Below are 26,717 nucleotides of genomic sequence, written 5' to 3' on the forward strand. Positions count from 1 at the left end.
CGCTGTCTGGCACCACCGCCAGATACAGGCCAGTGCACTGCGATAAAATGCAGCATGCTACAGTGCTAGGCTGTGTTGCAGTGTGTTCCTGCGGCGACAGATGTTTTAACTTGTGGTGGTCACTGCACATTGGAATTGGTCCTCCCTCCTGCTACATTACATGACAAAGTAACAGAACTTTAAGCAAAGAAAATGGTGCATCAACACAAATGTATGGTTTTTAATTATTAGTCTTTATTAAATCACTTAAAAATCACAATACAATTTATTTCCTTATCAACATGCGGACACAACCAAGAGTAGGCATGTATAAATAACAAATAAACCAAAACTTGAATTGCTGTATATCTTCTCTTATAGATTTGGCTTCCTCCTCTTATTATTGTTTCACTAGAAAGAAAACATATAAAAGGATTAGAGTATTGATCAAATTTTAAATAAAAGCAAGAAGGGGTTCCCGATATGAACAGGTGTTTATTGCTCAATAGCGGATCCCACAGGGTTTACTTAGACTCGGAGCTGTAACCTCTAATTTCACCTATAGCTTCCTCTGCTGACATCTAGAATTGTACCACAGCTCTAAGGCATGAAAGATGCCTACGCAATGAATAAATTAAAGCCTATCCAAATCCAGGAACACAATTATATATTGTAGCTTCCTAGTCCTTAGATGTGATGGCTGCATTGGTTTTCTTTTTTAGGATTTTTTCCCGCTTTATTTTCACCTAGTGAGTCTGCCTGGAACACACTTCCTGTCCTTGCACGACAACATTCGCTTAGCATATTGTAATTATGGAGGAGAAGCAGTGTCACCTTATGGTGGCACTTCAGAAACTCCCCTTCTCCATAGCGTAGAGCAGCCTTTCTCAACCTTTTTAATCAGGAGTAACCCTTGAAATAAATTTGCAGGCACTCTTACAGATTAAAACATCACTGATGTCATGCCAAAATGGCATTGGCTTCAGAATGATGCAAGGACCATCAAAAGGGGGCCCAATCACTCACAGCTCAATGAACCCCTACCAACCTATAGAGTTGTGAATGGCTGCCGAAGGAGGTTCTGAAGTCTATAAAGATAAATGGGAACAATGCAACTCAGGAGACTGCACACAGGCAAAGTCTAGAGCTCAACCTTTTGAGGAACCTTTTGAATAAATTTTTAGGTCTTGGGGGAACCCTTGCTAAAATCAGTTCTTTGAGGGTGAGTGGTAAAAATGGCTCTTAAATTGGTGATCAATGGAAAGAATATTCCTTACAGAAGTGGTTAGAATGCCCGCTTACAGAAAGTTAAAAAGATCATTGGTATCCTGCAGCTGGTACTGCCAAGTAGCACTGACCCCAGAACTATGGAGGCATCATCAAATAGGAGGTCAACCAGCCACAGCTCAAGGAACCTCTAGAAACGTCTGGTAATGGAACCCAAGGGTTCCATGAAATCCTGTTTGAAAATAGCTGTTCTAAAGGAAGTTATCAGCTGCCAAGAAATTATGGCAGAATCATCAGGAACTTTTTCAAAAAGAATGGTTGGTATGGAATATTTAACAGACCAAAAGGGAGAAAATCAGAGTCGCTGCTTGTTAGGATTTACACACACTTCAATCGGTCACGCTTTAAGGCTGATTTACTAAAGGCAAATAGGCAAAGTGCAACTTCACTTTAAAAGTGAACAGCCTAAATGTCTTTTGTAAATCAACCCCTTTATGTTGTACTAGTATGCTATCTACATACAGGGCCCCTAGTACTGCTTGTTCTTTTGCTGAATCATCATTTCATGTCCTGATATGAAGAGGGAAAATCTCCCCAATGGGGACACTGAGAGCAACTACACCACCACTCTTTCCAAAATAATATAAAAGGCTTTAGCTGGCCTTAGCCTTTAATTATAATCTCTTTGTTTTACTACCAAAGGATAAAATACCCAGCGTTAGATGTGTCTCCTGTCTCAAAAAACCTTTCCAGTATACTTACCAAAGGCATATTTGGCGAAGAACCCGTTGAGCTGAATGGACTCATCACTGTGGAACTGAAAAACAAGGGTATTTTCTGTGGAGGTTAAGGTAGGTATGGTGATTTTTCCGCAAAATTTTCCCATCAATGGGGAGGTGGTCTTTGGTCCATTGAAAACAAGCATATAGTCAAAACTGCAGGTGTTCTTGTACTCCACGTTGAAGTCTGTCACATTTACAGAGACCTGTAATGGAATTAAAACATAAGATTATTGGACAATTGCACTCTGGGTGGACTTCCCTAGATAATTTCAAGTGAAAAATGGATCAACTAAGTTGTTTTTTTCTGACCAGTCTGTGCCATTCTTTTAAGATTCGCATAGGTATGTATGCTTGGCTGAACAATCCTTGTGCCAGCTGTCACATCTATGGGCATATTTGGATAGCCCCAAAGTCCCTATCTAGTCCATAAAGCAATACATAGTTTACCATCTATTTTGCTAACAATCCTTTCAGTTCCAAATATATATTACAGAAATACATTTATCCACATCCACCATCCCATTTGACCCATCTGTGTTTCTCTTTAGCATACTTTCCTGTACAACACTCTCTTAACCTTTTTAACATGGAGGAATATCTTTCTACCCCCAGGGAACCCCTACTAATAATTACTATATCTGCAGCTCATGGTACATTAGTGTGGGTGGTCACCAAGAAGAGTGCTCCTGACATTGCAGGTCAATTGGAAGAATACTCCCTACATTGGTGGTCAATGGGAAAAATGCTTCTTACATTGGTGGCCAGTGGGAAGAATTCCCCTTACATGGGGGGTCAATATGATGAATTTGCCTTACACTGTTAGCCAGTAAGAATTCTCCTTACATTGGTGGTCAGTAGGAAGAATGCTTCTTACATTGGTGGTCAATGAGAAAAATGCTCCTTACGTTGGTGGTCATTAGGAAAAAGCTACCCCTGACCAATAGCTAAAAAGATCACTGGTGTCAATAGTTACCGTATATACTCGAGTATAAGCCAAGTTTTTCAGCACATTTTTTGTGCTGAAAATGCCCCCCCCCCCCCCGGCTTATATTTGAGTCAAGCACTTTTCTGCAGCAGAGAATTTGGGGCCCTGTATCTCTAGGAACCCCAAATTTGGTGTGTAAACACAGTGGAAGTAGCACTACAGCATATCCAGCACCAAGTGGCCCCGAGATACGGGACCCCAAAGTTGGTTTGCAAAATGTAATTCTCTGCTGCAGAAAAGTGCTTGACATTTTGGAGCCCCGTATGTCAGGACCACTTGGTGCTAGGATATGGATATGTTGTATTGCTAGTTCTACTGTGTTTGCACATCACATTTGGGGTTCCTAGCACCAAATGACCTTGAGATACGGGACCACAAAGTCAGTCAACTGTTCCCATCTGCAGCATGTAATTTCTGAGCCCTTTGGGTCCAGAGACCCCAAATTTTGGCTGCAGATAGGGGGCATCAAGGAACCCTTAACTGCTGAGTTTGAAGTTTGTGGGACCTATGGCTGCAAATGGGCACAGTGAGGCTGCAAATGGGCATTGTTGACCCTCTTTTCCACTTACAGTAGCTGCGCATTTCTCACCCTAGGCTTATACTCAATTCAATAAGTTTTCCCAGTTTTTTGTGATAAAAGTAGGTGCCTTGGCTTATACTTGAGTATATATACGGTACTCATCCAAGAGGCATAAGCTGTTTATTGTTCAATGAACCCCTAGCAACGTCTGAAGGAATCCTAGTTGAGAATGGTTGCTCTACACTCCTTCCTTTGAAGGACACGATGGAACAGGATATCTTATGATGACACAAGGCTCACCAATCGCCTACTGAAAGAAGGTTCTCTGTAAGTTGTTTAGGAACCGATTTTTGTCTGCTTCTACAAATCTATTAAAATGTAATTCCAGATTATATCATATTGTTTTAATACAACAATTGTAATAAATAGAGCATAATGTTACCTAAATAAAGCTCTCATGTAAAAGTTAAATTATAAACCAGGAGCCTGTTTATTACTATACTATACTCTGTAGCCTTGTGACAGACCTGCTCATTTCTTCCACAGATGCCCTCCTATGTTGAGTGGGATGCCATTCTTTAAATTTAAAGATGATGTATTATGTATGTATAAACTGATCATTGGCCTGCTGTAGGTTTCATCTTGGCTGAGGTTATGTGTCCCCACTGCCCAGCAGATATCCAATTTTGGATAAAACCCAGAATCCTGCAGCAACTGTCACCCTTTAAAGATTTAAGATTAGATAGATCTACATTAACGGAAAAATGGTATTATCGGAAAAGTATAGTGTTTTTAAGTATAGTTTATTTTCATTAGGCCTCCTTTAGACATGCAGTTGGGGATGGGAAAAATGTGTGGTTGAGCCATGTTTTTGCCACACGACAAGCACACATCCCCCTTAAGCTTCAATAGGCAGGAGGCGGGGGGTGTTTACATGCCGCCATCCCAATGTTTTGCACCCACAGCAAAGTTTACCGGACATGCAGCAATTAGCGGGTGACAAGCTCACCAAATGCAACATACTCAAGGAAATGGGGGAAGCGCCACCAGCGCCCCGTAATGCATGTGGTTGAGGTGCATTATTTAGAAATAATGGGGTTAAAACAGACACTGAGGAGGCGTCGCATCACTTCTGAATAGCAATCTAAACACAGATTGGGCTCCAGAGGAAAGGGAGGTTTAGATGCACATCTATATCTATCCTTAGGCTGAATTCACACCTTAAAAACGCACAGGACCCTTTCTGAAACTGCACCGCGGCCGTCCTGGACATGTGTGAACCGGCTCCATTGAGAGCCGGTCCCATTTACATGTCATGCGAATTTAATGCGGATTATAACACATCCAAATCGCAAACTTAATATTTAGGTTTGCAAGTTTTACAGTTCTTTTGCATGTTTTCATGTTTTTTGCAAAAACCCTAAATATAAAATACACATTTAAAGAGGAGTTCCAGCCTCCTTGACAATTTTTAAAAAAAAGCACACCATGATTCTTGTTAGTTGCACTATATAATTAGGTTACTGCTGTAAGTGTAAACCTTCTTCTTACTTACCAATTTGTCATTATCCACAGGATCCCAGAAGGCAGGCAGTGACCAATTATGATGTGGGCATCTGAAGCCAGTTCCTATTTGCTTCCGGCATTCTGAGAAGCTGGCTCACGCCTGCGCAGTAAGGACGCTGCGTGGTGCAGCATGCTGTTTACAGGCTGCCATAACAATGTTGGCATCGGCAGAATTTCCAGCCCCGTTGTTATGGAAACCTGTCCATAAACCCAGAACTTTCGGTCTCGAAATACCGCAATATAAAATTTTTAGCCATTCTTAGGACTTCTGGGATAGATGATGGCGTTATCCCAGGAGTCCTAGGGAAGTGTCTACTGACAAAAATCACAGAGGCGGCCGGGACAGGAAGTGCAGACTGCACAGAGAAGAAGAAGATATTTAGCAATAAAATAAAATAAAAATCATTGCCATTGCATTAGAGCTGCATGATTAATCATTAAAGAATCGAGATTGCGTTTCAACCCCCTCGCGATCTTAAAACAGCATTTCCCCGATTTTTTTTTTTTTTTTTTTTTTTTTTTTTTAGCAGAGACCCTAGAGAATAAAATGGCGGTTGTTGCAATATTTTAGGTCACACTGCATTCGCGCAGCACTCTTTCAAAAGCAATTTTTTGGGGAAAAAAACACTTTAATGAATTTAAAAATATGAAACAGTAAAGTTAGCTCAATTTTTTCTGTATAATGTGAAAGATGTTACGCCATGAGAATCGTGATCTTTATTCTAAGCAAAAAAAAATCAAGATTCTAATTTTAGCCAGAATTGTGCTGCTCTACATTATGTACTGTTCTGCGGGGGGGGGGGGGGGGGGGCATTGTCTTGCAATGATCATGAAAAAATGGGTGGAACTCTCGAACGTTTTAATGCAAGGTCTCTCATGCTACAGAAAGCTCATCACCAGATCCACACCAAATAAGACCAAATTGAAAAAGTACATTGTTAGGGTTTCTATAACGTGTCATTTTGGGTACTCACTTGATAACCAATCGGGGCCGTCACTACCCAGGTACAGTCCATATAGGCAGGATAGGCAGAGGGGTAGTTGGGAGTAGAGAATGTGCCCGTTGGGTTGCTCAGCACTGAGCCACAGGTCACTAAAATAAGGAAAGTAAAATTACTGAAATGCAATCCAACCAAACCAAAACAATTTAACAAATAAGTGATAGAAACAAATGAAAGATATTTTTGCAGTCATAACCCACTGAAATATACAGCAGCCTTGGTAAAGACATTTCAGACATTCCAAAAAATTACCGCATTGGACAGATGTCCATCATAGGAGGGGGGCAGGGCGTAACTGCGAACTGAGTACACAGGAGATCTGGCTCTCTCTAATACGGCACTGGGGAGGCTGCAGATGGGCACTGGTGAGGCTGCAATTATGGGCAATACGAGGCTGCTGATGGGCATTAGCGAGGCTGCAGATGGGCACTGATCAGACTGCAATGATGAGCACTGACCCTTATTTTGCCTCAAAGTTCTTTATTTAAAATGTAAGATTTTTTTCCTGAAACCTCCCTCTTAAAATTAAGGTGCGTGTTATACACCTATAAATATGGTATAACATGGTTATTATTTTAATGAAAAAATAAAAGCTTTACAATCACTTTAACATTTGTTCATTGTTGTCTATATTTACCATGGAATTTTGAATTGGAGTGTGTAACCCTGTTACATGTTTAATTATCTGTTGTCCCATTATCACATATTAACAGTCCTTTATTTGTGTGACCCTGCATGGTCACTAATTGGAATGTAGATCCCTTTTTTTTTCCTCTTTTTTCGGCTGTTTTTTATGTATTTTTGTGGAAAAACTCAAAAAATATATCTTAAAAAAAGAAAAAAGAAGACAGATCTCGATTGACATTATAGCGTGCACTTATGTCAGTAGATTACCGAAATGGATATAAGGACATGCAGCCTTCAGCCAAAGAGTTGACCAGTAAAGGGTTAGAACGCGTGTCAGGTTTTTATTGCTGTCTATGTTCTGAATCCTGCTGAAAAGATTTCTCTATATTTGTCCAAGCTGGCCAAAGTTGGATTGAAATTTGGCCAGTTCAGCAAGGATGGGCTAAATTTTGATTAATCTACTCTGTTTCTAATCTAATCTGTTTAACAGGAGCATTTAGAGGCAGACCCCCCATTACTTGCATGCTCAGAAGTTGGTAATTTTGGACAGAAAAAGAGGCAAACATCCATAAACGCACATTAAGGCGAAATTCATTTAGGCACGTTTGCATTAATGCATTTTAATGGCCAGAATAGATTAATATTCTGGCCAATAGAATGCATTGACGCCAAAGAGCGCAAATACGCATGCATTTATGGAAAAATGTGGCTTTAGGAGCCTTTTTAAGCTGCGTTTTCCTTTTCTAGAGCAAAAGCATCTTAGAGAGGGAAAAAAATGTTCTGTGTGCATGAGACCATACTGATATAATATACTGGTCACTGCTGCTGCTAGTTTCCTGGCTGATCTGATTCCATGGCAGTATTTCTGAGTCACTGATATGGAATAAGTATATACTTAGGTGCCCTGACTTCATTCTGCTGCTTCAGATCTGCCTGTTTATCCCTGCCAGTGACACCAGTGGCCAGGACGGTGACAACTAGCATCTCATAGGGAGCTATGCAATGGAAGCCTTTGTAAAGCTCTCAGCAAGGTGCTTGTTCATAATAGCGGCTGTGAGGTGGTAACGCCACGCAGTTAAGCTGCATTTGTATCGCTTCCCCAACCTCACCCCCTTTAGCTGCAGAGGCCGGGGTTGTACACATGCTTTGCAGCTGTGGCAGGAATTATACCCCTGTTGCTTTTGGTGGGCGTAGCACACGCCAAGGGTGACTCCGTCAAGCGGTTACAGGGTTAAAAGGGTTAAAGCAGGCAGTAAGAAGGTGATACGATGATACAACGCCTCCTCGCCGCCTGTCAAATGCTCTCTGAACAGCGATCCGAATGCAGACTGCTTTGCAAGGTTTGTATGAATGAGCCCTAAAGGTTCTCTTTTTTTTAATCACATTTTAGGAATTTTTTTTTCAGAACATCATATCATAAAAATGGGGTAAGGTTTCGGCTCTGTTGTGTGCACCCTTACCAGTGCTGTATGAAGCCTTGAACCCAGTGGCCACGGTACTGTTGTCGCTGACAAATTCAAGGAGCATTTTATTGGTTGTGGAGACCATAGGGGGTAGCTGGCCGACTCCACAGGCTCTGTCCAATAACACCGGGGAGGACGTGGTGGGCCCATCGTAGATCCTCAGGTAATCAGAAGCACAGTGTGCCGAGTTCTGGACATCAAAGGCAAGAAATTGCAGGAAGATCTAGAGGAAAAGGGAGATGTCAGCAAGAGGGGCGTCTCTCTGGTAACCACTTGCCTACCGGGCACACAAATAGAGCTTTCTTATGGTGATATTTAACCACTTCAATACAGAGCATTTTCAGCCCCTTCCTGCCCAGGCCAATTTTAGTTTTTAGCACTGTCAGATTTTGAATAAAAATTGCGCGGTCATGCTACACTGTACTCAAATTTATTATATATATATATTATATAATTTTTAGATTTTTTTCCCCACAAATAGAGCTTTCTTTTGGTGGTATTTGATCATCTGCAGTTTTTATTTTTTGCACTATAAACAAAAGAAGAGCGATGGGTTTGAAAAAAAAAAAAAAAACACAATGGAGGTTATTTACTAAAGGAAAATCCACTTTGCACTGCAAGTGCACTTGGAAGTAAAATCGCTGTAGATCCGAGGGGGACATGCAAGGAAAATAAAAAACAGCATTTTAGCTTGCACATGATTGGATGGTAAAATCAGCAGAGCTTCCACTCATTTCAGATCTACCCCTTAGATTTAGAGCAACTGCACTTCCAAGTGCACTTTCAGTGCAAAGTGGATTTGCCTTTTGTAAATAACCCCCAATATTTTTTACTTTTTGCTATAATAAATATCCCAATTTAAAAAAGGCTTAGGCCGATATGTATTTTTACATATTTTCAGTAAAAAAAAAAAAATTGCAATAAGCCTATATTGATTGGTTTGCGCAAAAGTTATAGTGTCTACAATATTGAGGATAGTTTTATGGCATTTTTACTATTATTATTATTTTTTTTTTACTAGTAATGGCGGCGATCTGCGATTTTTATCGTAACTGTGACATTGCAGCAAACATATTGGACACTTTTGACACCATTGTGGGACCACTGACAATTATACAGTGATCAGTGCAATAAAAATGCATTGATTACTGTGTAAATGTCACTGGCAGGGAAGGGGTTAACACTAGGGGGCGATCAAGGGGTTAACTGTGTTACCTAGGGAGTGATTCTAACTGTAGGGGGAGGGGACTCACAAGTGTGGAGGAGATCGATCGGTGTTCCTCTGTACACGAAACACATGATCGTTCTCTCCTCTCGCCTGACAGGACATGGATATATGTGTTCGTCCACACAGATCGATTCCCCGGCTCTGTTACCAGCCAATCGCGGGTGCCCGGTAGACATTGCGGCCGCCAGGCACGCACATCGACTCCCGAGGGACGTGGTGCGCCCCCCCTCCCCCCAGACAGCCGGGAAGCCCAGGACATCATATGGCGCCCGCCCAGGATGGGAGGTTCCTCCTGCAGACATCATTTGACTATGGGCAGGACCTGAAGTGGTTAATCACCACTGTTTTTTTTTTTGTTTTGTTTCTTTGCTAAACAAACAGAAAAAAAGACCAAAAATTTGGAAAGAATAAAAACACATTTTTCTTTCTGTTATAAAATTTTGCAAACAGGTAATTTTTCTCCTTCACAGACAGATGTGTGCTGATGAGGCAGCACTGATAGGTGGCACTGAAGGGCACTGATAGACGACATCACACAGGATATCAGTAGATGCTCTCCCAGATCTGGACAACTGTGCTGTAGCCGTCGTTCGCCTGTAGCATGGTGGGCAAGTGGTTAAAGTGGTTAAAGTGGAACTTGAGTGCATCTGAGCTCCACAAACGGAAAAACGCTATTTCATTCATTTTTAATATTTACAGAAAACTCACCCAGACATCTCTCTGTGATTTATTTTGTTGAGAAATCCCTTTAAAAAAACACCTCCCTGTCATTTCTAGCTGTGGCAATCTTGAGTAAGGGCAGATGATTCATGTAGCATTTACTACCTGAAATCCATCTGCCCTTAGCTCAGGCATGCAGGAATTAGGGTGTGCTTAGCTGGGAAAGCCCCTTCTCCAGGTAAAAGAAAAATAAATGCCCATGAAGACTCCTGGGATTTATGACATAATTTTGGACTAGGCCAGAAACAAGAAACACAAAAAAAGTACAAAATAAGTAATTCTAATATTCCTTCCTATCTGTTTAGTAATGCTAGCAGCAAAAGGATGAAAAATAGTTCATGCTGATTAAGGGGCGGTTCAAACCATGAATCGCACAGGGACGATTCATTTGAATGGGTGCCAGACCGCACCAAACATACGACATGCACTACTTTAGAAAGTGCACAGCAACCAGATTGCATGGTACTACTGTACAACGCAACCCAGTGCAGAGAAACGCACTGCACTGCACTTGCGAGTTGTGTTTGGGGTGTCGTTAACCTAACACTGACACCTGCTGCAGAAGGTAACTGCAGTGCGTTTTGAACGCGGTGTGGGAAAACGCACACGCAATGCAGGTTTCCCGCACCACGTTCTGCTGTGAACTGGCCCTGAATGAGTTTAGTTCACTGTAAGTAATAACTTTTTAACCCTTTGATACTCTGAATTGTGGCCTTACCTGGTTTGATGGAACACGAATGAGCCACAAGCAGCTGCTGGCAGAGGGATAATTATTGGGGTAGTTGGAAGACGTTAGGGATCCTGAAGGATTGGACAGCAATGTTCGGCAGAGACCTACAAAAGTTACATGGTTAGAAAGTGGTTGTCAGTATAAAAAGCAAGACAGAGCAGCACATCGGCAATAGCAAGAATCAAAGAATCAGGCCATTCACATACAGAGGTATGATTGGATTTTTTTTTTCTTATGCTCCGGGTTCACTTAAGGAATATTTAATGGAAAAATAGTGACTACCCTGATTTGTAAAGCTCTATGAATTCCACGTTCTTACCGCAATCATATAACTTACCGCAATCATATAACTTGTTAATTTTGGCAACATCCAAGTTGCTGAGTCCATAGCGCTGTCCGATGGCGATAGAGGCATTTGGTTTCGGGACAATGGTGGCAGAGATGCCATCCTTGGAGAAAGCAGACCTAGAAACAAATACAATTATATATTTTACACACACTCTTCCATTATCATGGCTTTATCTAAAAGGGGGTCCTCTAGGTAAAAGAAAAGCTTTTCAGGTGCCACCCTCGGTTGACAACTCCTCCTCTATACAGACAGTGCAGTGATTGAGCGTTGTCACCAGTGCCGGGCAAGGTTATCTAGAGCCCATGGCGAACCTGCCAAACTGCGCCCCCCCCTTCAAGATGAATGAGCATTATGTTTGAGCAAAAATCCCCCCCCCCACAAAGACTATGAGCATTAATCTGCATGCTTACCCCCATAAGCATAAATTCACCCTCCTCCCAGTACAAGTCTGCCCCCCCTGTTGAAATCTCCCTCTCAGCACCAATCTTTGCCCTCCACCTTCCAATTCCTCCTGGCTCAAATGCCCCCCCCATAAAAAAAATCACCCCTCCTAGCGCATATCCTCTACCCCTAAAATTTCTCAACCTAGCACACCCCCCCCCCACACACACTTCAAATCGCCCCTCCCAGCACAAAGTCTCCCTATCCCTTCTTCCTAGCACAAATCTTTGCCCCGCCCATCTCCCAAATGCCCCCCCCCCCCAAATTAAAAAATTCATCCCTTCTAGTACTCTACCCCTAAAATATCCCCTCCTAGTACACATTTTTCTCCCACTTAAAATCCCCTCTCAGCACAAAATCTCCCTTAATCCAGCATCCTAGGAGAAATCTTTTTCCTTCCATCCCCTCCTCCCAACACAAATCATCACTCTTAGCACCCCCCCCTCTCCAAAATGTTCCACCCTAGGACAATATTTACCCCCTGCCACCCCCCAAATTCCCCCTCCAACACAAATCCCCTCCCCACCAATCTCCTTGCGGCACCCCTCCTCACCTTACATGATACCAGAGTGCCCAGGGCAACAGTCCCTCCTGCCCACCCCTTGTCCCAGCCCTGATTGTCAGGAAGCGTGTCACTGGCAGGATCACCAGGTGAAAATAAAGGAATAATCCAAAAAAAAAAAAAATGCATTTGATGACTGATAATCTGCAATATATTAAGTTTTTGGTCTAAATAAACTTTAAGGTGTCTGTTGGAGCTCGATGAATCAGGATCAGTGAATGTTGCCACTTTAATAGATCTGACTGTGCCACCTACAAGGATATCGCAGCAGTTTAATAAAACTGTGTTTCTGGCCAATGCAAAGTGGCAAGTGAAAGTCCTTTGATATTTCTATGAAATGTAACCATTTGTACCTTGGATAATGCATGACGGAGCCGTAGTCGTATTCTATGCCTTGATTCAATGTGTCGAACTTCTGAAAATTGGTCTCGGTCCCTGAAGGAGGCAAAATTTGCAGCAGAAATATTATATAGCAATTTGATTCTAATAAAAAGAAATGGGCTGGCTTTCTTTGCTCACATCCTAAAAATGCTAGTTGCCTGGCTGCCATGATGATCCAGTGTTCAAAGACATAAATCAAACATAGTGTCAGAAATCTTTACATCACTTGCTGCATGCTTGTTCAGGATCAGTGACTTAAATAGTATTAGGCCTCATGCACACTGGGCATTTAGCATTAAGCGAAGGGCAGAGGCGCACCATCCAGCCTAGACTCTGAGAGTTTGTCAGATGGGATGTGGCTGGGCAGTGACCTCAGCGGTACTCAGTGGCAGCCGCTCCATAAGGCCGCCCCCCTATCCATGCATCTGGCCCCCTGATCTACATACAGGGTGCCGGACTATGGATTCCAATGGGGGGGGGGGGGGGGGTACTTGATTAGAGCCAGAGAGGCTCTAATAGGCTTAAAAAAAAGTGGGTTGGGGGCACAGAGCACTGCGCCCTAATCCCACCCAGTTGTGTGGCAATAGCGAATGATACTATTGTCATACTGATCCTCCTCCTGGCTAATCAGGACTCCCTGGCCAATGGTATTTCAGGACACACTTCCTGTTCCTGTGTGGCCACAAGGTGGATGTCCCTCTGTTTGCCCCGTTCTTCCTTCCCCCTGCATAAAGTAAGGCAGCATTCACAGTGTTCCCCCGGCGGGGGTGTCAGGTGATTGCCGCAGTTAGTGACCCGTGGTGGGGGGTGGCTGGGTGGTGGGCTATCACCACCATTTTGCTCCCACTACAGGGTTGGGGGTGTGTTATGTTAGCTTATCGCTGCCGCTTTTCTCCTGTGGAGGGTGTTAGTCGCTATTCGGCTCTTGTGTGTGTGGCAGGGGACTGATGTTGGTTTGTGTTGCCCCCCTGAAATTTTGAGCACCAGCCGCCATTAGCGATACTTCTGACTGCTGCTGGATCATGCGCCTAGCAAAAATCTGACTGCTGCTGGACCATGCGCCTAGCAATATGTACTTTTGGGGCAGTATGTGCCCAGGGATGAATGCCTTGAACGCAGACTGCTTGCATGGTGGGCATTCATCCCTGGGCACATACTGCCCCAAAAGTACATATTGCTAGGCGCATGGTCCAGCAGCAGTCAGATTTTTGACAGGCTGCAGGAAGCCAGGCTGGACGATGCCCCTATGCCCTCTGCCCATGGCTAAATGCCCAGTGTGTATGAGTCCTTGACCGCAAACTAGCATCTTTCGAACAAAGGAGTTAAAAAATATCACTGAGCCACGGTTTTCTTCTTTTTTTTTTTTTCTTGTACCAATGGGGAAAATTCTACCCATTTCCTTTGTAGTCACTGAGACAGGAGGAGAAGGGAAATCTCCCCAGGCATAGCTATAAAAACCCAACTGACATTCCAACCCTTCCACACTCCACCCAAAACATGAAGGCCTCGTGCACACAGAGCGTCTGCTTGGCTCTTTTGAATGCTTTTGCTCCTGCTGAGGGAAAAGCAGCATAAAAAAAAAATGCACCTAAAGTAAGGTGACCAGATTTTTAAAATGAAATCCGGGGACATATTTTTTTTTTTTTTACTAGTAATGGCGGCAATGATCGACTCTCTGCCCATCGGTGCCGCCCCCTGCCTCACAGCCTGTTAAGTCTTACTCTTCAGGCCCCGGCTACTACTGGGTTGGGAGTGGAGGAAGATCACTCTGCCAGGTAAGGCAAGGAGATGAGCAGGTAGGCGGCTGGCCCAGACTTGAGCCAAGGCAGAAGAACATGGGCCCGATACTGAAAAAAATATTCCAGCACAAGATCATCCGAAAGGGGCACAGATAATGCTAAAACACTCCTCGCGAATGTGTCTATTGTTAATGTGCTTTTGTAGTTTTTTTCAAGTCAAATGTACTGCTTCTGAATGCACAAGTGATGTTTTCTTTCTGTCTCTAAATGCCTATGTCTGCATGGACACATAGGCTATTTTTTTTTGGGCAGAAAAAAGTCAAACGCCCCTGAAAGTGCTCCAATGTGGCCTACAAATTGTAGGCTTGATTTCCGCTCCAAAGCAGAATTTTCACCAATAAGTCCCACTGATTCACCTCTTCACCTTGGGCACTTTTTAGGGAGCAAGTACCTATTTCTGCAGGTACCTACACCCTCTTCCACAGTTCACAGCTCTGAAGAGGCTATGAGACCATTGACACAGCACAGTGCAGCTTGCGCATGCTCAGTGGGGATCTAGCTTTGAAGCTGCAGGAAGTCACAGCTGGTGTTGGGGACCTGAAGAGCCAGCCTAGGTGAGGACAGCGCTGGAAACCTGGACAGGTGTCTCTTTATTAAAAGTCAGTAGCTACAGTATTTGTTGCAGCTGACTTGATTTTTTAAAAATTGACAGAAGATCTGCTTGTCTCCTCCTCCTCTCTGCGACACCAGCATTGTCACGTACTGCGCATGCGTGAGCCACACGGCGCGCTGTGACTGGCCGGGCAGTCATTTGGGACCTGTGACATGTCCCAGATGATTTCCAAGAGGGAGGGGGGAAAAGTGAACTGACTGACCGGCACCACAGAGCCCCGAGAGGAAGTGGGAGCTGGAACCCTCTAAAAAGAGGGTTTCCGCTCCTCCCCCCAAAAAAATGACATGCCAAATGTGGCATGTCAGGAGGTCACCTTCCTTTAAAGCGGAAGTTCCATTTTTGTGTGGAACTCCACTTTAAAGCGGTTGAAAACCGCTGGCTGTTTTTTTTTTTCCTTACCTACAAGGTAATGTTATAATGTGCTAGTATGCATCACATACTAACACATTATGTGAATCTTACCTGAAAATGAAGCATTCCAGCGATGCGATCGCTGGAAGCCAATTCCATCTTCACCCGTCTTGCTTCCGGGTAGTAGCCAAAAACATAACTTTTCACACACTAGATGTATGAAAAGGAGAATTTGCACTTTATGATCTAAAATATGTTGTAAGGGCTTGTTCACACCAGAATGCAGTGTGGGAAACCCACGTTCCACGCGCGTTTCCCACACTGCCTTCAAAATGCACTGTTGTGGGTATCAATATATTCTTAATGAAACCCCAAACTCAAATTGCGCTTGCTGCGGCAGATCACATGATATCGCGCTACCATGCAATTTGGTGCAGTGCATTTTTGAAAAGTAGTGCGATATCAGGCCATTAATTTGAAAAATTGCATTGCACTGAGTTGAACAGGAATGCAGAATGAATTCCTGTGTGATTTAGGGTGGGAACCGGCCGCCCAAATTACACATATAATATACTTCTATTTATAAAAAAAAACTGCATAGCTTATACTCCATCAAAACTGTATGTAAATTCCTTTTGTGCAACTATGTTCTCAGGCTATAGTCTCTGTAGACTAAATATGTAAATGAGAAGAATACTGCAGTATGGCCACTGGTTGGCGCTGATGACCATATTTATTTCCTATGATATTCCGTGCCATCTTTTGGCTACAATTTAGTATTTTCCTCATTCACTCATTTGATCCGCTGAGAATATACAGTAGGTAGCCTGAGAACATTTGATTTTCCCACATTCACACAGAAATAATTTACATGCAGTTTCTATGGACAAACAGCTATGAAAATGTTTGTAATGATACATCCCTTAGTGCAGGGGTAGGCAGCCAGTAGCCCTCCAGCTGTTGGAACTACATTTCCCATGAGGCCTTGCAAGGCTGGCAGTTAAAATTTCTCCCAGAGGCATGATGGGACTTGTAGTTCTGCAGCTGGAGGGCCCCAGGTTGCCTACCCCTGTCTTAGTGTAATGATATCACCCAGTCGGATACCTGGTATGATGTTGCTGTATATGATATCAATGTAGTCGTCGCGGTCGCTCCTGCTTTGCTCATGGAAGAATCCCAGAGCGTGGTTCAGCTCATGCTCGATGGAGCCTTGGACCATGCAGCTGCTCGACACCGATACTATTTGACTTCCTCCTTGCTTACCAACAAAGGACCAACATCTGTGGGGAACGGGAGATAACCATATTATTATGTCATCACAAAGGGTAATGCGCCAAGTGCTGCAACAAGTAGCCAATCACGTTAAAGTGTAGGGAACGGTGTGTGCCAGGGCTGCTGCAGCCATGATCTCCCATCTTCTCTGTGACAATGAAGCAGGAAGCGACAAGGATTGGTGGTCCTGGCCTGGCCGGTACAGCCAAGGAAGCTCAGATGCTTTAAAAGGCCAGGGAGACAGCAGGGGTCTACTAGGCCCCTGCTGCCTGTCTCCCTAAAAAGTACTGTACCTGTGCCTGCCCAAAGCTATTGCAAGGTGCTTGTTCACCCCTTGAGATAGGAATAATGATAGATGAAAGATAAAAAGTGTAAAAACTAATTTATATAAAGTAACAAAAAAACACAAACTCCCCCCGTGCTTGCATGCAAATGCAAAAGTGCATGGGTTTGGCACCCATATGTAAATGGTGATTGCACCACACAATGGAGTTATCACCATGAACTTTGGTGTGACACTGTCAGGGCTGGGCTCAGGCCTTCCTTCTCTGAGCTGGCCACTCAGCTGTCGGCTAATTGCCAGCTCCTATCTCTCCACAGTTACTCAGCTGTTGATGATATCCTGCTCGTCAGTCCTGCCTACTAAGGCCCCTTTCACACGGGGCGGATCAGTAATGATCCGCCCCGTGATGAGCCGCTGAGCCGGCGGCGGACAGGACGGTCTCCACACACTGTGCAGGGACCGCCCTGTCAGCTCTCCGCTCTCCTCTACGGGGATCGGATGAGCACGGAGCGTCTGTCCGTGTTCATCCGATCCGCTCTGCAGACGGATAGAAAAATAGGATTTTCCTCCGTCTGCAGAAACGGACAGTAGCGGTGGCGGACAATAGCGGGTGTCTGCGGATGTTCATCTGCAGACACCCGCTATCCCATAGGGATGCATGTATGTCCGTATTTCATCCGCAAACGGATGGATGAAATACGGACATAATGTCCGCATGTGTGAAAGGGGCCTTAAGCTGTCCAGCCCAGATGTTCTCTGCCTTCACCTTGGTCAACATCACAGAAACTATCTCCTATGATCCTGTTCAAGGCTTGCTTTGCTGACATCCCTTTTGGCTCCAGATCCTGCTTGCTGTTCCACTACTTTGATCCCTGACTTCTGGTTTGGCTGACTATCCATTCCAGTTACTGAACTTTGGCTTTTTTTTTTTACAGTTTTGACTGTTTGTTCTTTGCACTTTTATTATTAAACAAGTGTGATTTAACTGTACTTCTGATCGCGGCCTAATTTCATGGTTTCTGACAGACAGAATGTTTTAACATGTTTATTATTCTAGCACCAGGGCTCATATTTAACTTATAACCTGTAAAGGCTTTTAAAGTGGATCTTTGAGGTTTTTAATGCATTTTACCTATGCAGGGAGTATATACTGAGAGTGCAGCTCCTGATAACCTGTAAAGGATTTCAAAGTGGTTCTAAAGGCAGAAGGTTTTTCAACTTAATGCATTTTACCTATGCATTAACTTTAAAAATCTGAGTGCACCTACCCCTTCAGCCACCCCAATGCTTATCTAAACCCAATATTAATCCAACTTTGTGAACAAGAGCAGAGGCTATACTGTGTCTCTCTTCCCTCATTGGCTCTTGCTGCTGTCAATCACAGTCAGGAGAGAGTGGACGGGGGGGGGGGGGGGGGGGGGCCGAGCTATGCTCCGTATGTGAATGGACAATGTCCATTTACAGGAGCGTGTCTTGGTAGCAAGCCTGCTCAGGTGGCTCCATAGCAAGAGGCTTGCTACTGGGGGCACTCGATAGGGAGGAGGGGTCAGGACCACCAGCAGGGGACCCAAAAAGAATAGGGCCTGCTCTGTGTGCAAAACCATTACAAAGAGCAGGTAAATTTAACATGTTTATTATTTTTAAAAATAAGTTATCGTGATCGTTTTAAAGCATCACCTATAGACAAATTTAAGTACCGTAGTTTGTCGCCAATTCACAAGCAACATGAAATCTTTAATCTCGACGTGTTGGGGATCTATTTACTTGGCACAGTCTCATATTTTACTTCTTACAAAAAAATAGATATTATCTTGTGTTTAAGTGCACTAAAATGCATTTAAGTGTATTTTTTCAAATTTGCTAAATATCTGCGCAACTATCGTAACAAGGTTGCACTGATACCATTTTTTTACCGGTGAGTATGAGTACTCGACACTTTCGGTCAAGTGGGCAGTTTAAAAAAAAAAGTTAAAACTTACAGTACATATCCGGACACATACAAAATAATACTTAGGTGTCCCGCTCCACCGATGATAGCAAATCAGGGCCACTGGAGGTGCTCACAGGGCTGGAGAAGTTCCGGAACACCATGGTTAGAGGGCGGACGTGATGTCAGCTTGGAAGCGGACCGCCTATACATCTTCTCCAGCCCTGTAAGCACCAGTGGCCCTGAACTGTTACCATCGGAGGACCGGGACACCTATGTAGATTATTTTGAATGTGTCCAGATATGTACTGTGAGTTTTAAATATTTTTAAACTGCCCACTAGATGGCACTTTAATCCATTTCTATATACACACACAGTAGTTGGGGGGGGATCCCCATTCCTGTTCAATTCGCATTCGATTCTTTTCAGTGTGATGTGCGCCCATTCATTTTGTATTGATGCAAACAGTGGCGGAACTACCGCCATAGCAACACATGCGGGCGCTATGGGGCCCGCAGTCAAGTGGGGCCCGGTGAGGACAGGTGGCGCGGCTCCGTGGGTGATAGCGGGCGGCCCGCGGCTCCGCGGGTGGTCCGCGGGCGAGAGCGGGCGGCTCCGTGGGTGATAGCGGGCAGCCCGCGGCTCCGTGGGCGGTCCGCGGGCGAGAGCGGGTGGCTCCGCGGGCGAGAGAGTGGGCGTGAGCGGGCTGGCCAATCAGGGAGCTGACGGGCGGGGGACCATAGAGATGACATCATCTCTCACTGCCCGGCGCCCACCCTGCATCCCTGCAGTGCAGTTTCCCCCTCACTGTGCAGGCAGCCAGGAAGCAGAGAGATGACATTATCTCTCTGCTGCCTGACTGTCTGCTGCCTGACTCTGTGACACAGCAGGAAAGTGACAGAGCAAGTGACAATCCATAATGTGTGGCAGGAGACGTGGCCAGTGACGAACGGGACATGGCAAGTGACAATCTGTAACGTGGCAAGTGAAAATCCGTGACGTGGCAAGTGACAATCCGTAATGTGTGGCAGGTGACGTGGCAAGTGACAATCCATAATGTGTGGCAGGTGACGTGGAAAGTGACAACCTGGGACATGGCAAGTGACAATCCGTAATGTGTGGCAGGTGATGTGGTAAGTGACAACCTGGATGTGGCAAGTGACAATCCGTAATATGTGCCAGGTGACGTGGCAAGTGAAAATCCGTGACATGGCAAGTAACAATCCGTAATGTGTGGCAAGTGACGTGGCAAGTGACAATCCGTGACATGGCAAGTAACAATCCGTAATGTGTGGCAAGTGACGTGGCAAGTGACAATCCGTAATGTTTGGCAGGGGACGTGGCAAGTGACAACCTGGGATGTGGCAAGTGACAATCCATAATGTGTGGCAAGTGACAATCTAGGACGTGGCAAGTGACAATCCATAATGTGTGGCAAGTGAAAATCTAGGACGTGGCAAGTGACAATCCATAATGTGTGGCGAGTGGCAATCTAGGACGTGGCAAGTGACAATCCGTAATGTGTGGCAAGTGGCAATCTAGGACGTGGCAAGGAACAAAATCCGTAATGTGTGGCGAGTGACAATTCGGGATGTGGCAAGTGGATAATCCGCAACATGTGGCAGGTGACATTCTGCAACGTGTGACAAGTGACAATCTGCACCTGGTGGCAGGCAACGTGGCAAGTGGACAATCCGCAACGTGTGGCAGGTGATGTGATAAGTGACAATCCTTAATGTGTGGCAAGTGACAATCCAGGACGTGGCAAGTGACAATCCATAATGCGTGGCAAGTGACAATCTGGGATGTGGCAAGAGGACAATCCGTAAAATGTGGCAGGCGACATTCTGCAACATGTGACAAGTTAAAACCTGCATCTGTTGGCAGGCGACGATGGCAAGTGACACGCTCAGGGATTCCACTGATTTTGCATTATGGTGAGTTGAACTATTTTGTTTTATATAACAGAACAGAAATTGGTTAGAAGGCATGGAGGTCAGCAATGTGTTCCCTTCAGGAACTGGGTACTGTGCCACATGGATGTGGTAGCTGTTGTTCAATGGCATTAGTTAATTATTTTTTTGTGTGTGTGGGGGGGGGGGGCATACAACATTTTGCTATGGGGCCCTGTGATTTCTAGTTACGCTCCTGGATGCAAAGTATTGGTTTCGGTATTTTTTTAATGAAAATTTGATAAATGGCTGTGCAACTTTGGTAACTGTTGCACTGATACCGTTTTTTACTGGTGAGTACGAGGACTGATACTTTCGGTCGCCGATACTGAGTCCCAATACTTTGTGGTGCGATTTGGGTCAATACAAAAAAATTGTTGTAAATCACACTGCAAAGAATCGCATTCGATTTCCCCCCACTTCTGTGTGTGTATATAGAAAGGGATTAAAGTGCCATAAAGACACAAGTCCATCAAGTCCAAGCTATGTGTGTGGTTATATGTCAGTATTACATTGTATATCCCTGTATGTTGTGGTCATTCAGGTGCATTTCTTAAAACTATCGATGCTCCCCGCTGAGACCACCGCCTGTGGAAGGGAATTCCACATCCTTGTCGCTCTTACAGTAAAGAACCATTTATGTAGTTTAAGGTTAAACCTCTTTTCTTCTAATTTTAATGAGTGGCCACGAGTCTTGTTAATCCCTATTGTGGGGTCACCAGTATGGTATTTGTAAATTTAAATCATATCCCATCTCAAGCACCTCTTCTCCAGAGATAATAAGTTCAGTGCTTGCAACCTTTCTACATAACTAATATCCTCCAGACCCTTTATTAGCTTTGTTGCCCTTCTTTGTACTCGCTCCATTTCTAGTACATCCTTCCTGAGGACTGGTGTCCAGAACAGGACAGCATACTCCAGGTGAGGCCGGACCAGAGTCTTGTATTGCGGGAGAATTATCCCTTTATCTCTGGAATTAATCCCCTTTTTAATGCATGCCAATATTCTGTTTGCTTTGTTAGCAGCAGCTTGACATTACATACTATTGCTGAGCCTATCATCTACTAGGACCCCCAGGTCCTTTTCCATCCTAGATTCCCCCAAATGTATTATTTTACATTTTTCTACATTGAACCATGTTTGCCATGTAGTTGCCCACTCTATTTTTTTTTTTAAGATCTTTTTGCAAGGTTTCCACATCCTGTGGAGAAGTTATTGCCCTGCTTAGTTTAGTATTGTCCACAAATACAGAGATTGTACGGTTTACCCCATCCTCCAGGTCCTCTATAAACAAATTAAATAGGCTTGGTCCCAGCAAAGAACCCTGTGGGACCCCACTACCCACCACTGACCATTCCAAGTAGTTTAAAGAAATGTTAAAACTCACAGTACATACTGTTTCAGGACACATGCAAAATAATCTACATAGGTGTCCCAGTCTAGCAATGGTAGCAAATCAGGGCCACTGGAGGTGCATACAGGGCTGGAGGAGAAGTTCTGGGACACTGTGGATAGAGGGCAGAAGTGAAGTCAACTTGGAAGCCGACTGCCAGTGCGATGTGCGCCCATTCATTTTTTATTGACGTAAATAGCACTGCAAAGTATTGGTTTCGGTATCATTTGGGCGAGTACCGATACTCTCTCAAAAGCTTGGTATCGGGGCTCATCCCTAGTAACTATCATAAAAAATTGCAACAGCTCCCATTTTATTCTCCAGGGCATCCACTTTCTGAAAACGTTTGGTGATTCTAAGTAATTTTCTTTAAAAAAAAAAATGCAGATTTTAACATATATGTGAAAAGTAAAAAAAAAAACTGCCCAGGTAGGTAAGCAGTTATATGTCATGTCACATTCAACAAGTGGTACTGGTGATGAACATGACCTATTCAATGGGGCCATGTTACAACTGCCCTGCAACCGCGTGCAGTGCATGTGGTTGCGGCACGGTGGGGGTGGCATTTTGAGGGTTGACACGGCAGCAGGCACCACGACCTGTCAAATGCCCAACAACAGCCAGACATGTGAATGAGACCTTAGAAAAGGGTCTCACTAGAAACAAAACTCTTGGTGCAATAAGCCTAAAGGTCACTATGAAGACTGTTTTCTGTGCCAGAGGCTGTCTGCAACTTGACCTCAAGCTCTGGTAAGACTTTCAAGAGAACAGAGATACAAGTGGAAGAGCAGAGTCATGCCAATTCCAGGAGATCTCCACTAAATACGTCTGCAATGGTTGCAAGAAAGTAAAATTTACATTTTTGGCAGCTGCATAAAAACAAGTAGTTGGAGAAGAATTTTCCACATACCCGACGGCGTCCGTAATTTGCACATAGTCTGATTCTGTAGAGCGTGGAATGAAGCGCACGCAGGTGAGAGTTTCAAATTCTTGCATGGCACCAAGGAATACTGCGATATTGGAGGAACCTGTGGAACCAGAAGACCCCCTTTTATTAGGCGCATCTTGTGAAATAAACCTGGAGTTGCATTTTCCCACAACCCTCTTTATATACATGGATTCAGCCATATTCATCTCATCCCAGTGGTTAATGGGAGGCTAGCTGTATGGGGTGAATGCAAACAGATCATTTGCGCCCTCTAGTGGCTGATCATCAATTATCTATTTAATCAATGCAATATCAAAAATATGGAATGACAAGCATGTAAAAATGTGTGTATGTACTGAACTGCAAAGAGTCTTGTGACCACCTTCATACTGTATACCACCCTTTTTTGTCGCAGTTATGTTCCACTTGTTATTGCTTTATTTTGCAAAACAGCTCTAGGTATTAGTAAGACAGTGGAAAAATACAGCGCTGACGAACTTATATAAATACAAAAAATTATGCTAAAACCGTGAGATACTCACAGAAACAGAAAAATAATACAAAATAGCAGCGCTGACCAAAACGTGACCAAATAAATGTAAAAATGAAAATAAATTAATAAAAAAATGAATTAGTCCAATCAATGAAACATTATTAATACATTATCTAAGAAACATACCACGCGTCAGATTGCGGTTTGTTTCTTAGATAATGTTTTAATAAAGTTTCTTCTATATATTATCTCTATGGTGTTAGAGACGTTCAGGTTCCCGTCTCCCAAAACTCACATCGAGGCGTGGTTCCGTTGTTGCACTATTTAGCACGATGATTCAGTGCGTCGCCTGATCCCTGAGGCCGCGTACACACGCGCGGACGGTTCGCCCAACCTTGTCCGCTGAACAGTGTTTGGGCGGACAGTCCGCTCGTGTGTGGGGCTTCAGCGGACAGTTTCAGCGGACAGTTGGCCGAACAAGGTCTTACGGAAATTCCGAAAAACTGTCCGCTGAAACAAGGTTTCAGCGGACTGTTCGCTCGTGTGTAGGCTTGTTCGGCCAACTAAGTCTCGCGCATGCTCAGAAAGGATTTCCACGTCGGAAGGTTGCATTGCAGTGTATAGGACGTCGTATTTTTCGTCCCGTCGTACGTGCCGTTCACGTCATCGCGCACGGTTTCAGCAAACTGTTCGTCCGTCGTGTGTGGCCATGTCCGTCCATGCTAAGTTTGAGCGGACTGTTCGCTCAAACTGTTGGACGGACAAAGTTGGGCCAACAGTCCGCGCGTGTGTACGCGGCCTGAGACTACATCAGATTGTGACGAAACGCACGTAGGGAGGCAGGCATGCTGACGTCATCGCGATCTCTCAGTGGACTGGTGTTCGCTTACTGGCCTGCTGTTTTTTGACGATTGTTTTTATCTTCTTATTTGTAAGTGCAATCTATTTATTCCATTAAATCCTTTGTGGTACGGTATACACTATGGAGTCTCTCTTTATATTTTATGGGTAATACCTGAATTTACTCCTTGGTGGCTGATGCTCAAGTATTCCAGGCTATTTGGTGCTCATTAAAAGCTCCTTCCAAATACTAGTGGGGGATAACCATCTTCCTTTTGGATAAAGGCCCTGGCTGGGTAATTAGCCGCAGGTTCCTTAAAGCTTGCTTTCTGGTAAGTGCATAATTCATGTGGTGGAGGTACACTGTCGTCAAGAGGTGTTATTCTTAAGAGTGTGCTATATATGGACTGTTTATTTATTATCTACGTCATATATATATATATATATATATATATATATATATATATATATATATATACAACCATTGATTTGGACTAATGCATTTTTTATTTCTTTTTATTTTTTTTACATTTATTCGGTCACGTTTTGGTCAGCGCTGCTATTTTGTATTATATAGCTCTAGGTACTAGTCTATGGAATATTTCCTGTATTGTATTATACTGGCCCACTCTCTCTTGTAACATTGATCCCTTTGTAGTTTGGCATGGCAGAAAATGGCACTATACACATCCATTATTATTATGTAAATGTAATCAACTATGCGCTAGGGGAGGCAGTGTGCTATTACTAAGCCAAAGCTGTCACTGAAATAAGTAGTACAACAGGCTAAACTGCAGAGTACAGGACCCTGAAGAGAAGGAAGTGATGAGTGCATGTCTAGATTGTAAGCTCCCAGGAGCAGAACCCTCCTAACGCTTTTGTATTGTATTTGTTACTGTATTGTCTCGTTTTATATTGTAAAGTGCTGCGCAAACTGTTGGCACTGTATAAATCCTGTATTATAATAATAATATTGTTTGAGCTGCAGAGAGTCTTGTGATCACCTTTTATACAGTATATAACCCTTTTTGTCACAGCTATTTTCCACTTGTTATTGTTTGTTTTTTTTTCTAAACAGCTCTATGCACTAATTAGCCTATGGAACATTTTCTGTATTATTATTATTCGGGAATTTATATAGCGCCAACAGTTTTCCCAGTGCTTTACAATATAAAGGGAGCAGTGGCGGCTGGTGTTTTTTTTTTTGGGGCGGGGGCGGCAAACAACCACCCATCTGTCCTTTCAGCCAATTGGGTGACCGGTGTCAAAACCCGCTTCCTGATTGTCCACCCCATGCACCCTTAATGGATGGGCCACCCCTGACGGTGAGACAATACAACAACAATACAATTTAATACAAGAGGGTTAGGAGGGCCCTGCGCATCGCTTTACAACGTGTGGGCAGAGAGTAAGGTTAGAATACAATACAGGAGGAATCAGAGGGCCCTGCTCTATTACACGCCTGCAAAAAAAAAGGAAATACATGAAAATAGACAACATTTCATCCAGGTGTTGCCCCTCCTACTCTACTGTCTTCTACAGGCGCTGCACCCTGGCACAGAGAGCAGACAAAACCTTCATTCTCATAGTGTCTCATAGTGTCCTGCTGGGAAACGGCCCCCAGGGGCCCCAGCACTGCAGATGGATGTTTCATCATGGGAGGAGTCAGAATACTCACTGTAGGAGGAGGAGAGGGTGTACGGCACGTTGACGAATCCAGTGCTGTTTTTAGTCCATCTGCAGGAGTTGTCATCACACTTCATAGCGTTGCGTCCGAGATTCACAGCGATGTCTCCTTCATGCAGCAGCGCTTTGCTATCTACAAATAGATAAGACATTTGTATTGCTAACTGGTAAATAAAAAAAGCACAATACTAATTTTCCGACAGTCACAAAAGGTTATCAAACTGAAGTGATAGACAGAACTAAAGCCAACCCCAGGTACAGCTGAAACCTGGGATCAGCATATATTGTCCAAATACATTCGTCATGTCAATTCTTCCTTGTATCTTGGTGTGCTTTGTGTATTTTTTCCAGATCTGTGCAGGAATATAGCGTGAGACTTTTTCTGTAATAAAGACCGCTCACTGCTGCTCTCTCTCCTTCTGCAGGGCGACTGGTCTTGTCTCTGCCCCCTCCTGTCATTTTCTGCAGGCATCCTGTAGTGGGTGGAGCCTGCCGGGCCCCTCCCACATCCCTGCTTTCTGCACAGACTATGTACAGCACAGTAACAATCTCACTGCTACTTTTACAAGGTAATATCTGGCTTTGTTAAAGAGTAGCTCCATCTTAAATAAAAATTAT

The 26,717-nt window shown here is 43.9% G+C and overlaps 1 protein-coding gene across 1 annotated transcript; it reads right to left on the bottom strand.

The window, feature by feature from the left end:
* Window positions 1-212: 212 nt before the first annotated feature.
* Window positions 213-26,228, bottom strand: LOC143990271 (embryonic protein UVS.2-like). Its single transcript, XM_077490334.1, has 10 exons — window positions 26,092-26,228; window positions 23,063-23,180; window positions 16,429-16,604; window positions 12,534-12,615; window positions 11,166-11,293; window positions 10,817-10,932; window positions 8,148-8,373; window positions 6,034-6,152; window positions 1,969-2,191; window positions 213-390 (listed from the first exon to the last, which is right to left on the bottom strand). Exons 1-10 carry the CDS (start codon window positions 26,174-26,176, stop codon window positions 380-382), a joined length of 1,284 nt encoding a protein of 427 aa, XP_077346460.1. The 5' UTR covers window positions 26,177-26,228; the 3' UTR covers window positions 213-379.
* Window positions 26,229-26,717: the final 489 nt, after the last annotated feature.

The sequence above is a fragment of the Lithobates pipiens genome, unplaced genomic scaffold (genome assembly GCF_037356315.1).
Source record: "Lithobates pipiens isolate NorthernLeopardFrog02 unplaced genomic scaffold, aLitPip1_a1.2 Scaffold_18, whole genome shotgun sequence".
NCBI lineage: Eukaryota > Metazoa > Chordata > Amphibia > Anura > Ranidae > Lithobates > Lithobates pipiens.